The 16,346-nt window shown below is 41.5% G+C and overlaps 1 protein-coding gene across 3 annotated transcripts in view; it reads left to right on the top strand.

The window, feature by feature from the left end:
• The window catches only part of ppp3ca (protein phosphatase 3, catalytic subunit, alpha isozyme), a 35,512-nt gene that overhangs the window by 1,343 nt on the left and 17,823 nt on the right, over positions 1-16,346 (top strand). For all 3 annotated transcript variants that reach the window (XM_080780483.1, XM_080780482.1, XM_080780481.1), the window contains exons 2-6: positions 8,577-8,777; positions 12,912-13,036; positions 13,648-13,759; positions 14,672-14,817; positions 15,214-15,353. In XM_080780483.1, coding sequence (XP_080636609.1) covers positions 8,577-8,777; positions 12,912-13,036; positions 13,648-13,759; positions 14,672-14,817; positions 15,214-15,353 — 724 coding nt within the window. The remainder of the gene's footprint in view (positions 1-8,576; positions 8,778-12,911; positions 13,037-13,647; positions 13,760-14,671; positions 14,818-15,213; positions 15,354-16,346) is intronic.

Raw genomic sequence — 16,346 nt, 5'->3', positions numbered from 1 at the left:
GGGACTCGAACAACCACGCCGTCAGGCTGGATAACCGGCCTAGGTGCACTGACCATTGGACCAGTGGACCACTCAGCCACGGCCCATGCAGTCATTGGCCAAGTTTTTACTTAATTTTTATCAGTTCACATTCTCACTCTTTTCCCCTTGAATTACCATACACTTCCTCACCTGTTAGTGTACAGTTATTCCACCGTGCACTTAGAATATTTTGCTGATGCTGTCTTTCCAGGGTGAGCAGGTCTTCTTGCTCAAGGGCACTAAAACACGATTGCTGTTGCCTGTACAAAGACTGAAACTCATCTCTGATCTCTTTGGTCACAAGACATTTCTCTATCTCTAAGTAGTTCATGCCACCCACCCTCAGTTCCTTATCAGAATTCTTACATTAACATGTACTGCAGTATGCTTACATGTTGTGGGAGCTGTGATGCTTGTTATGTTGCTGACTGTCATTTTTCTAGAAATCCTGCTTCAAAGAGAAGAGTGAAACTGTAACTGTACTTTTACAATGCGGCTGGTTCTTTTCAAAGTAACATTTCTTAGCACTTTCTAATAAATGCATAGTTGTCGAGGGACGCTAGCCCCTCCTATATTCAGCTTTTAGTGAATATGAAACTTCGTCCTACCAAAACATTAAATTCCATTGACAATGAATGTAGAATTTTACGTCATAGTGTCTGAGCAAATAGGCAAAGTGTCTATTTTACCGTCATGATGATGTACGATGATAAGAGCGCCCCTCACTTCACACAGGTGTGATTTTTTATTATAATTAGCAAAAGAGATGACTAAATGTCTGCATGTTTCATTACAAAGGAAGATGTTTCCTACAGTTGCATTTGAGGAGATGGGTGTGATCAGGATTGTATTAACTAGTTATACTGTAGGTGCAACTATAACTACAGTATAACATTGAAATCACAACAACATTATGGCCAGCCTATTGCCCAAATGTAGACTCTCGTAGATGTATTTATCGATTCTGACATTTCAATCTACAAGAGTCCAAACGTATTACCTTTGGTGGGTAGAGTGAAAACCCCCTGCCTCAAAGTAACTCTGAACATGTACAAATGCAAAATCTAAGGTGCTTTCCTGGTTGCCCCACCTGTCCGATTATTCTCCGGGAAGGTTCGGAAACCCGGAGGTCCGTAGTTTTCAATAAAAAAAGGAGTCCACTCTGTCTTGGAATCTGTCATCCATCTTGGACCGATTTCTTGTAATTCTCTTTAATTCACAATTCAGTTTAGTTTTGCAGAATGGGTTTGCTCATTACTTACGCAAGCAGAGCGTGCATGTAATAGTTTTCGTCCAGTTATGTCGCTGTTTGATGTGTATGCGCCATGCCAGGGTATGACGTAATGACTACTTGTGCTTGATATGGCAGTGGTGTCAGATTACATACATGAGGGGCATTACCTTTAATCCTCCCGACACTAAAACATATCGTCATTACGTCACCATCGAAAACCAATTACACCCTGGCCCTGGCCACATCTTTATTACGTCATCATTGAGAGCTAATTGCACCAGTTATACCCTGACATCATATGCTGCGATACATACACATCAAACGGGGCATACGCAAAGTAACCATGCACAGTATACCGCTAATCAATTTACAAATTACATATACATATACATAGAGGCATTTCCTTTAATCCACCCGACACTGTACTACAGTGTACTTGCGCGCTCTGCTTGCGCACTATGGCCTACTTGTGTGCAACAAGCAAGTAGGCACTCGACAGTTTAGTTTTCAATTTAGATTTTATTGCTTACAAAAGTTTACTTTTAGTTTAGTTTGTATTCGTTTTGAGTAGGCTATTAGTTGATGTTTTTAATATAATACATGTCACACATGATGTTTGTCAGGGTCAGAATAGTTATTACAATACAAACACTCAATAATATTATATTATGTCACGATCATCTCAAGATGCCAAGTCTGCCTGCCTGCCTAATTGTCCATGAGTAGCTGTCTGTCTGCCTGTCTATGAGTAGCTGTCTGCCTTCCTGCCTGTCCAATTGTCCATGAGTAGCTGTCTGTCTGTCTATGAGTAGCTGTCTGCCTGCCTGCCCAATTGTCTATGAGTAGCTGTCTGTCTGTCTATGAGTAGCTGTCTGCCTTCCTGCCTGTCCAATTGTCCATGAGTAGCTGTCTGTCTGTCTATGAGTATAGCTGTCTGCCTTCCTGCCTGTCCAATTGTCCATGAGTAGCTGTCTGCCTGCCTGTCCAATTCTCCATGAGTAGCTGTCTGTCTGCCTGTCTATGAGTAGCTGTCTGACTGCCTGCCTGTCCAATTCTCCATGAGTAGCTGTCTGTCTGTCTGCCTGTCTATGAGTAGCTGTCTGCCTGCCTGCCAGCCAGCAAGTTGGTTAACAGAAAATAAATTGTTATGGCTGAGTAAAATAAAATACAATAAACACAATTTGCCTGAAAATAGATTACCCAGCTATGACCTTTTTCATGAAAAAAAATGAGTAGTGATATGGCTGACTGAGTAAAATAAAACAATCTACCTGAAAATAGATAGCTATAAGTGAAGAGCAATTTCCGCAATTACCATTTCCGCAATTTCCATTTCCGCAATTTCCGCAATTTCCACAATTTCCTCAATTTCAATTTCCGCAATTTCCGCAATCCCCCCCCCCCCCCAAGCTTTTATTTTCGTTCGAGTAATAGTACAACTCTAATAGTATTACTTATAATAATGTAATTAAAGATAACTTCATTCAGATTTATTTATTTTTATTTCATTTTCCAGATTTCTTTTTCTTCTTTTTTTTAGATTTTCATTGGTGGGCCAGTCATAATGGTCCCGCGGGCCTGATGTGGCCCGCGGGCCTGAGGTTGAGTATCACTGCTGTAGCTCATTGCGTGCCGTCAGCAGACAACCACAAACCCGAATTCACCCAAAGGAATCATTCACTGAAGAAGCCGTTTATATCGCTTTTGTCCCGTGGACGGGACATTTAGATTTATCGGATTGGATGGAAGCCTCCACGCTACCCACACGGAAAGGACTTATATGTTACATATATGTTAGACATATATGTCTAACATGTTTCCCTCGGTTGACACTGGGTGGAAAAAATGGGTTGCAAAATCGTGGGATAAAAAATAAATTAATTGAGATGAATTAATTATAAGGCCTCTAATTAATTAGAAATTAAAAACTTGTATCAAGTCCCAGGCCTATTATTAACTTACTTTTATTTAATTTAGTTATTTAGAGTAGAGCTTAACAATAATGTCATCTCATCATATTAAAGAAACATCAAAATACAAATGACGTATTGCAGAGAAACAGGTGTTTTTTTTTACAAATCAAAACATTTGCCTAAATTAATAATCATATAGTGCTCTGTGCTGAAAATAGGATGTTTAAAATATATATTGATTGCATCGTATCGAATATCGTATCATATTGAATCGTGACCTTAAAATCAAAAGTTGAATCGAATCGTGGATTAGGCGAATCGTGACAGCCCTAGTGTTTCCTCCTAATTTCTTCTAATGTCTAGTTTTGTTTTAGTTTTTCAGCAACATTTTAAAGGGAATGGGCCCTAGTATATAGACTCCTGGGGGACTCATATACAAGGTACAAGGAATAGACATAAAAGAAACAGGCATATTACAGTTCTGTTAAAAATATAATGCTGCAGCAACTTCCTCTATTTTTTGCTGATTGCTTTGTGTTTGGACATAGCTATGCAGCATGTTGTTAGTAACACATTAATACACCTTTACTTGTCGAGACATTCATTAAGATTGAGTGGTGCAACCCGATTTAGTAAATCTTTAGTATGAAACTTACTAGTAATAGCTACTAAGATCTTAGTATGGTCTTCACACACAGACATAGTCATTTATATTAAATGTATTTATGAATAGCTGGTACAACCCCTGATAAAAACAATGAACTACTACTTCTACGATCTACTACTAGGTGAATGCAATTAACTGCTATTATTCTGGGTCCTCTATTATGTGCTGAGAACAAAGGTGCTAAGACATAATGTTATAACAATATCACTATGAAATATGACTTAAGTCACATCTAATTGTAATTTAAGTTCAGGAATCGCTCAGGAATTGGCGTTGATCCGTCCTGCACCCGGTACGAACCAATCAGCGGCAGCTACGGGCTGGATCTTGCGAAACCGGGTATGACGCCATCGTGAAGCGCCTGTTGCAAATGTATTTCCTATTGCCTTAAAATTGAAAAACCGTCTTCGATTCTTGAAAGCAAGCGAAGACATGACCTACACATCCGACACGATAGTGAGGGGTTTCTAAAAAGTGTTGAACCTAATGCTATCAGGCCTTAGTCTTTTGCCGTTCGCAGGGGTTATTTACTTTCCAACACCACCATATGTCATGTAGACACGTCAATATGATTGACATACGGTCCCATCCAATCACCTGCCAAGTAGCTTGAACAAAGGGACGGCTTTCTTCATTGATTGGGCTACAGAGATCCCAGATGGAAGTATGTCGTGAAACAAATGTGGAAAGATCTCGTCCCTCCTGCAAATGTGATTGTGAAGCAAGCTTCTCTTCCATCTGGCAGAGTCAGGTTAATATGTTTGTGCCACCATAGATAAATCATGACATAAACCCAATATATTTTATTATTTGTTTCTAAGGACCTTTTATGGACCACATTGTCTCTCACTGCCAGCCTGCCTAACTGATGAATGTGAGAATACCACAATCCATCGCAAAAATACAATATCATTTGATATAAACTGGCTAAAAAAAGTCCTTGATAGCGCACACTACTTTCGCAGTAGGAGCCTTTGGGATGCTTCATTCAGTCAATGACTAACAGGGGGTAGAATTGATTACACCCCATCGGAGTGGTTGGGGTTTCGCACCCCTGAGTATGATGTGAGAACAAAATGTCTGACACGTAAATATTATTATGTGTGACTGTGCACCATTAATGCTAATGAATTGGAATGATGTACAGTATAAGTGCATGGTAGATAATATGTGGCACCATCTGCACCTGCACCTAGATCTAGATCTTGCATCTGCACCTGGATCTGATCTGCACATGCATCTACACCTGTATCTGCATCTGCACATGCATCTACACCTGTATCTGCATCTGCACATGCATCTACACCTGGATCTGCATCTGCACATGCATCTACACCTGGATCTGCATCTGCACATGCATCTACACCTGGATCTGCATCTGCACATGCATCTACACCTGGATCTGCATCTGCACATGCATCTACACCTGGATCTGCATCTGCACATGCATCTGCACATGCATCTGCATATGCTGCACTTACACTCGCATTTGCATCCATCTATTCTGCATCTGCGTGAGCCTTCCATGTAAATTACAGCATTCCATACTGGCTACACTACAGTATTCAGCTGCCACTGCTGTTGCCCAGCAACATACAGCATACAGTAGTTCCACTTTGCTTGGGTGCCCAGTAGAAGTGAGCTGTCAATTTGTACTACTCTCTTTCTCTCTCTCTCTCACGTGTGTGTGTGTGTGTGTGTGTGTGTGTGTGTGTGTGTGTGTGTGTGTGTGCGTGCGTGCGTGCGAAACTAAATGTGTAAGAATGTAAGTCTTTGCACGGCAAAGTCAAGCAGAGATTTAAAGTATTTGTACAATATTATACCATTTGTAATTGTAGGTATTCTATTGTAAAAGCTCTGCCCTAATGAAAGTCTTTATGTAGGCTCCCACTGTGTAGCTAGGAGGATATATATCTACAGCAGCAAGCGTGCTACATCCATTTTACCATGCAATGATCACAGAATGATACATGTATAATACACATATAATACACGCATGCACGCATGCACACAAGCACACACGCATACACACATACACACACCCACATCCACACACACACACACACACACACACACGCACACGCACACGCACACACACACACACACACACACACACACACACACACACACACACACACACACAGATCAGAAAACATTTTGTCAAGTTTTTTTTCCTTTTTTCTCATGGCTGGCTGCATGCTTACAGAACAGTCTGAAAATTAAATGTGATCTCGTTGTACGCGTCAATGAGCAATGGACTTCCCAGCTGAAGTTCCCAGCTGGCACACTCAAATGTGAACAAAGTGTGAGCCATGGCATGTAGCTTGCATGATTATGGTTTTGAATAAAGACTGCCGTATTTGCTACACACCAATAAACAGAGTAGGCATATCATGGGGGGAAAAGAGGCACATTGAGCAGGGGCAAGTTCAGATAAACACATTTATAATGCAGGTTAATAAATAATATAACCACATATGGAAGTGGTATGTATAGCCATGGTTAATTTGACAATACAGGGAATCTTGAGTTAGAACTCAAAAGTATGCTTAAGTTGTAACAAAGCTCCTACAACGGTGTCTCTCAATCAGTGGTTACAGTCCAAAAGTGACTTAAGATCACCTGACAAAGAAAAAACTACTGCAAAAGTTGCATTGCCGGTATCAAGTGCAAACTAAATCTAAATCTACGAAACCCTCCAGACCTGATTGTCTCTGTACTTGGACCGCTTTTTTTCTATCTAGAAAAAGATATAGGCCTATAGCCCCATACTGATCTTATTTTGATTAAACAAACTGAATCTTTATTTCCGTGTCTTGTTGTTAAGACCCATCCCTTACGGGATTATAAGTATTTGGTTAAAAGAAACCCAGAACAGAAATAAGCAAAAACATAAAAATAAAATACATCACATAATACGTTTTCTTTGTCCGTATGTCCCAAGCTTTCTCTATATATTCTGCTAATGCAAATATCTTCTGTTCGCTCTGCATCACTTAACCACATCAGATCTATATATATATTTTTTTACATCTGTTAAAAATAACTTTTGACATAGCTAATGATACAACAATAGAAAAGAAAATGGAACTCATTCTCAATATCATTTAAATCACAATAGGTACAAATACGTTCTTCTTCTGTAACTCCTCTATACCTCCCAGTCTCAAGGTGCAAGGGCATTTTCGTATGTATGCCGTATGTATGTCAGAAAAACTTGTGAGGCGGTTGGTTATATTGTGCACTATATTGTTGATTTCCAGAAATTAATAAATGATGATGGCTCTGGAATTATCCATAATTAAAGTAGGTCAAATGTTTCAGTTTATGCTTCAGTCAGATGAGAGTCACAAAAAACGAATACACAAAAAGTTCGGAAACTTAACTTTGGTCTGTAATTTCTCCCCATTTAATAATACCAAATGGTATTGTATTTTATATTGTTGACTAGTCACCTTTACAACGAGGTATAGCTTGTAAGGACCGGGATTCCTGAAATGAGCAACACAGCTAAACGTGTGGGTAGCGCCTCCAAAACATTTGTCAAAATGGCAAATGGTTGGTATTCACCCTTGTTTTGAGTTGCTTATTGGATTGCATTCTCCCACAGTAAAATAACACATATTGGCCATTTTTACACTTAAATAATAAAAATAAATAATAATAATAACTATAAAAATAACAATAAAAATATGTGTTGTTTTTTCCCTCATTACTGTGGGAGAGTGCAATCATCCAATCTGCTAAGGCTAAGCAACTCAAAGCAAGGGTGTATATACCAACCATTTGCCGTTTTGGCAATTGTTTGGCAATTGAATGTTGCTCATTCCAAGGGTCGATTCATACTCCTATTTTAGAGCTGAATAAAAGTCGGTTCGGCGCTGTAGAGCCTACAATTTGACGTCATTTGAGGTTCGGGGGGGCGGGTACCGTCCTAAAGTCGGCTCTTCGGTGCTACTGAAATTTTCTGACGAGCCGAAATCATTTCGGCACTACAGCGCCGAAACAGGAGTATGAATCGGCCCCAAGAATGCCCCATCCTTACAAGCTATACCTCGTTGTAAAGGTGACTAATTGCAACGATAAAAAACATATATAATTAAATACCAATTGGTATTATTAAAGGTGAGAAATAACAGACCAAATTTATTTCTTTTATTTCTTTTCAGACCGAGTTTAGGCTATGTATACATTTGAATAGTAACATCCTCACTTCAAATGTGCATCAGTGTTTCTCTATCAGTGGATCTACACCAAAACAATGGGCTGTGAGATAACTTTAAGTGAGGTATGATGTATTATTAATATGTCATGACATCATTGTACCAAAATGTTATAACATTTACAGCAGGACCACTCTTGAATGTGTCTGGGGATTCTCTGCATTTAATTAAGCTATAGGCCACCACCATATGGTGTAGCACACCGAGGAATAAGTGACTCTGCTGAGTAGGTACAAAGGTGTCGGGAGTGCAACGGTAGCATCTTTTCTGCTTCCGTCACCCAACCCAGCTGCCTTTGGCAAGATGACAGATTCAGATGTGCAATTGTTTGAAAGTTTGGACATGGGGAACGTATTCATGGTCTATTACAAATGACATAAATTAGAATAAGGAGGCTGTGTTCTCTAAAGCTTGCCATCCAAGCCCCCCCTCCCCCCATACCACAATCCACAACAATTATTGCTACTTTTATATCCTGTGTAAATGTCCTATTTTGTCTTTTCTTTTTTTTTCTTTAGCCGTTCCCTTCCCCTTAAGTCATCGCCTCACAATGAAGGAGGTGTTTGACAGTGAAGGAAAACCCCGTGTGGACATGCTCAAGGCCCATCTCACCAAGGAGGGTCGCGTGGATGAGGTCGTAGCGCTTCGCATAATTAACGAGGGAGGAGCCATCCTCCGCCAGGAGAAAACCATGCTGGACATTGAGGCACCGGTCACAGGTAGGCGGCCCTGCTTATACCCTGTGTTCCAGACATGTCGGAAAGTTGGAATCTTTGACTTGCTGCATACTGTAGACTGTAGAGTAATACAATGGAAATGTCATTTCCATTTTAGATGTGCTGCTCCCGTATGAGCCTGAGCGCAGCCTTAGATCCTCAGATAGGCCTCTCTCGGTTGTTCCTAAACCTCGCCTCATCATCTGGGATGATCGGCCTTTCCGTGCACCTAAACTCTGATACACGCTGTTCAGTCCACCGGTGCCGGAGATTCTCTGACATCTGACAGTATGAACAGTATGAACATGGCCTAGAACAGTGGTTCTCAACCTTTTATCCCTGACTCCCCAGTCCCCTCTTACATCTGCCAAAAGCTGTACTTTACAATAATGTTACATCATGTGGGTGTTAACTATGTTGGTTACAAGGCAACAGAACAGATACTGTATGTGGAATCTGATTGATATCACATTGAGAAGCAGCAAGAGACAGTGGATGAAAGCAAGGACTTATTTAGAGATGGTCAGGAGAATTTGTTTCGATTTCGATGTTCAAATTGTATTACCTCAAAACCGACAGGGCCTCACACTGTCAGTGTGATGTTTGGCCTCCCCCTAAGGGACACCCAGACCCCACATTGGGAACACTGGCCTAGAAGTATGTTCCATTTAGACAATTATGAGTGACACTTCTCTATTCGTACCGTTGGGAGCTGAGCCGCTTAGCTTGTGTGCTATATTCCGTGCTGTATTTCTGTAGAGAAAATTAGTCCTACTGGAGGTGATAGTGATTCTTTCAGGGATACAAGGAAACAGTGTGTGTGTGTGTGTGTGTGCGCGCGCATGCGTGTGTGTGTGTGTGTGTGTGTGTGTGTGCGTGTGTTTGTGTGTGTGTGTGTGTGTGTGTGCGTGTGTGTGTGTGCGTGCGTGCACCCACATGCGCGTGTGTGCGTGTGGGTGTTTTAACGGCAGGGAGCCATCACTTTCAGAGTTGTGCCTTTGTTCTGAGATCATGAAACAGGAGTAGACCTACTATAGCTATATACTATTCATATCCCTGTTCACGAGAGCTTTACGGAAGCACTGGTGTGTTCATTGGGTGCAATTTTAGATACTATTTAAAGTAAAAAGTTGAATATAAACAGAGGGCATCTTCTTCAATACTAACAAGTTGAGCCACTATAAACCAAATCATCAGGACACACCACAACCAAAAATGGATTTCCGGTAGGTAGATAACGCTGGCATTGTGGCATTGGAGCGCAATTAGGGGTGTAATGCATCCACCCAGGCGGATGCGTGCACGCGACCTCGCCCTAGCTTCTCGCCCTCAGGGTGTCTTACTGGTTGACAATTGGAAATATATGTTCTGGACACTTTATTACTTGCGCAAGCAGAGCACGCAAGTATTGTGGTCGTGCTGGCTTTTTTATGCGTATGCTCGGAGGTATATATACTAGATGGTGACGTAATTAAGATATGTTTCCACGTCGGGTTATAACTGGCTGTCGTAATAATAGTTTTCGTCCAGTACTTCGATGCATATGTTGCCGTTTGATGTGTATGCGCCGTGCCAGCGTATGACTACTTGTGCTTGATATGGCAGTGGTGTCAGATTGCATACATGTATACATGGGGGCATTACCTTTAATCCTCCCGACACTAAAACATATCGTCATTACGTCACCATCGAAAACCAATTACACCCTGGCATTGGGTCCTTTAATCCACATCTTTATTACGTCATCATTGAGAGCTAGTTATACCAGTTATACCCTGACGTCATATGCTGCTACGATACATACGCATCAAACGGGGCATACGCAAAGTAACCACAGTATACCGCTAATCAACTTACAAATTATATATAAATATACATAGAGGCATTTCCTTTAATCCACCCGACACTGATCGACATATACGTCACCATCGAAAGCCGTCTCTTACAATACAACTTTTTTACCTCCAAAAACTAGGTACGTAGCAAATAGCTAAACCTAATAATTCAATATTTCAAACGTTCTTTCACAGAGAAGCTGAGATTTGACAGTTTGTAGCGGTCGACAGTACTTGCGCGCTCTGCTTGCGCACTAGGCCATTTATGGCCTACTTGTGTGCAACAAGCAAGTAGGCACTCGACAGAGTGCAGTTCTAGTTTTGTATTGTGAAAACGTCCATAGACATTCTGTCTGAAAATACACGTTTGCTTACAAACATTCAAATATTGTGATCTGGTCTAGAGTGATTCAGACAGCATTGTCATTCACCACAGAAGACGACCCAGGATCCTCTTGTCGACTGGCGTTAGGAAAATGGAGGCTTTATGTATTAAGTATGAAATATGGATGACAAGCTCAGTATCGCGTATGGGCTTTGGTGAGCGTGGGGACTGTGGAGGTGGGTTTTCATCCTTTCTAGCTCCAGAATGAGGTTTGAATGTCTGCAGCAGTGTGTGTGTATGTACTGTATGTGTGTTTTTGTGTGTGTGTGTGTGTGTGTGTGTGTGTGTGTGTGTTTGTGCGTGCGAACGTGCGCACAAATTCATGCGCCGTTTAGTTATGAATCTCTACTTGCATATGTATGTTGTGTGTGCGCACGCATGTATTCGATTGCTTTAGTCACACAAGCAGAGTCTCCCACTCACATTGCTCTAAGCTTTGAGTGGGCGAAGGCCACAGCGTAGCTGATAGGGGAGACAGAAAAGAGAGGAGATGGGAGAGTAGAAATGAGAAGTGGAAGAAGGAGTAAGAAGATAATGAAAAATTGAAGACATGCAAGGAGATGGAGCCTTGCACTCCAGGGCCGTTGTGTTGTAACTTCAACATCTCAACACAAGCTCCCAGATTCTTGTTGTTTTGTACAGTGACAAGTGTCATTGGCTAACAAAAGATTGACGTGAAAAAGACAAAACCGCACATTATCTGACAGCATCTCGTATCAAACGTTGTAAGGTTGCAGACACGCAGCGTTTGTTGTTTGCTGGGCCAAACGTCTGTCATTGACTGGAGCTATGGGAACTCTTGTTCTTATTGTTTCAAGCGTCATCCTACAGCTATCATCAGGGTCTTTCATATTACATTTTAGATCGTTCTATAGAGCTCTCCTGACACATCTTCAGAGCAGTGTTTTTCAAACTCTTTGTGCCCAACGCATACCAATGGGCAAGTCCAACTATCAAGGCACACCTCTATTCATAGCAGATACAGCAGATCTACAAACTCAAAACCCATGCCATGCCCAAAACAGGCACGCAAGGCAGAAGTAAGTACCGCCCAAGGAAATGACGTTGATGCTTTGCAGATCTGTTTACATTCTCTGTGGCTGAGACCAGTGTCGTAATAGGTCGAAGAAAAAAGCTTCTGTGGGAAGTGCATACAATGGAAGTCCCGTCCTGTATACACGCTCTGCATCTGCTTGTTACCAGGCTTTTCTTCTCAGACATGAGAAAAGACTTGGAACGAGGCTGGCAGAGCCCAGGAACTCAGAGCAACGCCTAGGCACCCCACTGTCTCCCACAGCGGGAGATCCAGAACAAAACCTCTTGGGCATCCTTGGCAGCGTGTAACGATAACGCATGAGCCCAGCAGACATTCTGGTTATTTATTTATATATCCCTAAAACACAGATCACCATGGCAACAAGAGTTTGCAACGCCCTCATCTTCTCTCATTTCCCCTCTCACGTTATCCTTCTATCTACAGTATGTGTACAGTGTATTGTATGTTGGTCGAACTACAGTACAGTATACAGATCTATTGAACAATTGATCCATTTGTTTATCAATCAGCTGATTTTATAGAATCTTTATCAATCTGTGTGTGCGTGCACACAGACTGGTTGTGTGTGTCTGTGCTTGTGTGCACGCACAGACACACACACACACACACACACACACACACACACACACACACACACACACACACACACACACACACACACACACACACACACACACACACACACACAGTCCAAAATATGTACATTTATTATACAGTATATTTTGTTATATGTGTGCTTGTACTGATATATTCTATCTTAACCAACCAACCAACCAACCAACCAACCTAAAAAGAGACATGCATGCATTCTTGGGTGTACACACAAAAGACATAAATGGTTTGACGGTGTTGTGTTTCAGTGTGTGGAGACATCCATGGGCAGTTCTTTGACCTCATGAAGTTGTTTGAAGTGGGGGGATCTCCAGCCACGACACGGTACCTGTTCCTTGGCGATTATGTGGACCGCGGTTACTTCAGTATTGAGGTATGGTAATTAGCTCCTCACTGTATTATTGAACACATTTTTCATTCAAGAGTTTGGGCAGTTACAGTTCGGTTAACCAGTTAAAACCAGGAAAGCATCTGTGTCATTTTAGAATTGATCTAGATACCGTATTCTAACCAAACCATTATTTTATATATTCTATTCTTTGGCTATTCGAAAATTGCATATATACAAGCTCATATAGCTTGTGTATGAGCATGCAGATCTGCTATTTTGGGAAAAAACCTTTTTCGTGTCACATTCCTTCACGGTTAATAATATTGACAAATCAAAAAATGAAGAGAATACAGTTTGATGAATTCCAGTTGAATTGAACTGCAAAACGAAATAAATCCATTTATAAACTCCAATACAGCTCTAGGAGTATAATCCAAGTGGATAATATGTCTCCTCAGTACTTCTTAAACATAACATTTTCACTTCCCGGCTTGTCTTGTGCACGAATGACGCAATGCTTGGGAAAGCGTGTGCGTTTGAACTTGTGTTGAACTCCATGTGCCCTCACATGCGGACCCAGAGTTCCACATGATTACATATTTTTCTCTCCGTTTGTGTAAATTCAATATTTTCCCTCTCTGCTTTCTTGACAGTGTGTTTTATACCTCTGGTCGCTGAAAATCCTCTATCCAAAGACACTATTTTTACTGCGAGGAAATCACGAATGTAGACATTTGACAGAATATTTCACCTTCAAACAAGAATGTGAGTACCTCTCACTTTTTATCATTATGTCTTTCTGCCTTAATGTCTCTAATGTTTAATTGTCATGCTATATTTGGTATTCATTATTCATAATTATTACATGGCTTGATTCTGATTGGTCAATCGCTGAATTCAGCGGTGTGTTATTGCTGAATAATGAATGACCGATGCGCTCTATAAAAGGCAGCTGTCTAATCAAAGCCTCAGATCAGAGCACCTGGCTGCGCTGCTTGAATTCTATGCTGTACAAGTGTACAACATGACAACCGTGTAAACAAACACATAATGTAAACAAGGTTCTTGTCATCTCCATCGCGTTTCACTCCGTCCACACTAGCAACGATCTTTAGCTGCGTTTATCTCAGAATTGAGACTCAGATTGAGGTGATCATAAAAAACATCAATGTTATAGGAGCTCAATAAAAAAATCGCTGTATCTAGCGAGTGCCCCGGAAATTATTTCTTGGTACTTCTGGTTAATCAAATCAGCTGGTGGCTCTTCAAAAGAAAAGCTCGGCGGCTGAAAAGCGTGGCAATTTGCGACTAAAACTTGAAGGAAACGTGGTGCTGAAGGAGTTAATAGAAGGGAGAAGGAATGAATATGACAAAAACGGGGACAGGACAAATATCTTTGTTCAGAGGAAACTGGGGCATTGACAATACAAACACTCACGGATAATGCGCACACACGCACGCACGCACGCGCACGCACACACACACACACAAGAAACCAAGACGAGCAAGTGAGACTCGGATGAGTTTAAATATTTAAAGGAACATACTGTCATGTTTCCCGTGCCATTAAATAAGCAAGGACGGTAAAAAGCTTTCTAGCCGCCTTCGTTTCCTCCCCCGTTTCATTCCATAACTGAGTGCCAGTAATTGCTGACAAAACATATATATTGCTTTCAGGTAAAATCAAGTACTCAGAGCAGGTGTATGACTCATGTATGGATGCATTCGACTGCCTTCCGCTGGCCGCTCTCATGAACCAACAGTTTCTGTGTGTCCATGGCGGGCTGTCGCCTGAAATACACACCTTAGATGACATTAGGAAGGTAAACAACACCTATAATTAACATAACTATTAACTATATTACTAACTTTGTGTGCATGTCTGTACAGTAGGTGTACTGATGCATGTGAGACAACCGAGTCGTGTGTGTGTGTGTGTGTGTGTGCGTGTGTGTGTGTGTGTGTTTGCGTGCGTGCGTGCATGTGCATACCTCTGAGATTCTCTTCTCATTGTAATATAACTAGAGGAAAGCAGTGGTTCTCATAGTGGGGTTTCTTGAGGGGGTACTCTGTAACTGTGAGAGTTATCAGGGTCCTTGAGATGAAAACGTGTGCGTGCGTGCGTGTGTGTGTGTGTGTGTGTGTGTGTGTGTGTGTGTGTGTGTGTGTGTGTGTGTGTGTGTGTGTGTGTGTGTGTGTGTGTGTGTGTGTGTGTGTAGTTGGACCGGTTCAAGGAGCCACCAGCGTTTGGGCCCATGTGCGATCTGCTATGGTCTGACCCTCTGGAGGATTACGGCAATGAGAAAACCCAGGAGTACTTCAGTCACAACTCAGTCCGGGGCTGTTCCTACTTCTACAGGTGAGTCCAACATTAATTTCCTCATCCCTGCAGGCTGATCCCTTGTTTCTGTTTCATTTGGAAGTGCAGCCATTCTGACGAAGTCAACCAACAATGTGCCAGGGTCATGATCGTGTTGCCATGTAATACCAACGATACTTGCAACTCATAGTCCGGTCAACAAGGGAAGACTAGCAACATTGGCCATGCAGAAAATGCGCCGCTGCTGGGGTTATTTTGCTGACTACACATCACTTCACGACTCTAGAACCTGAACATGCTGATGAATGTGTCCGTCATTCATTCATTCATTCATTCATTCATTCATCATCAGTTTATCCAGGTGCTCACGGCATGGCAATGACCTTGTTTTTCTTCCGGTGTAGACCTTTGAGCATTAATAAATCATTAAAACACTTTGAAAGTTTGATGGGTTTGTGGATAACAGTGAGGAAATGGAGAAACAGAGGATTGTTGCTGGGGAGGATGCACTGGGCTGTATTTCAAGTAACATAACGTTGCATACTGCAACTTACATACTGTATGTGTAGAACATAACACTTAACAATATCTACATAGGCTACGGCAACTTGACAAATGCAAGGCCAGGTAGGTTGTTGGGCCAACATTGTATGAATTTATTGCACAGACACAATATGAGTGTTTAAAATAGTAATATAAAAAGTAATGTTTTGTAAAAATAGAGATAATGTGTACCGATTTGCAAATTATAAATATAAATCGGCCTGTTACACCGTCAACATGAGGCCGATCTGTAACATTTAGGATGGCATTTCTTCCTCATCCTAGTGGGAACTAACCTGACGCTGCCAGATCCAAAAAGCTTGCTACACAAATTTGTTTCACAGCTTATTGGGATCTGGGATCGCGGAAGCAAATTCGATGACGGGGCTGTTCCTTTTTTTCAAGATACATGGTAGATGATTGGATGGGAGCGTCTGTCTATCACCGTGTGGGCGTGCAAACACAACCAATCATATTGACGTGTCTGTA

This window comes from Protomyctophum bolini (genome assembly GCF_963924005.1).
Source record: "Protomyctophum bolini genome assembly, chromosome: 13".
NCBI lineage: Eukaryota > Metazoa > Chordata > Actinopteri > Myctophiformes > Myctophidae > Protomyctophum > Protomyctophum bolini.
The sequence above is the reverse complement of the archived record's forward strand: the minus strand, read 5'-3'. Positions and strand labels throughout refer to the sequence as shown.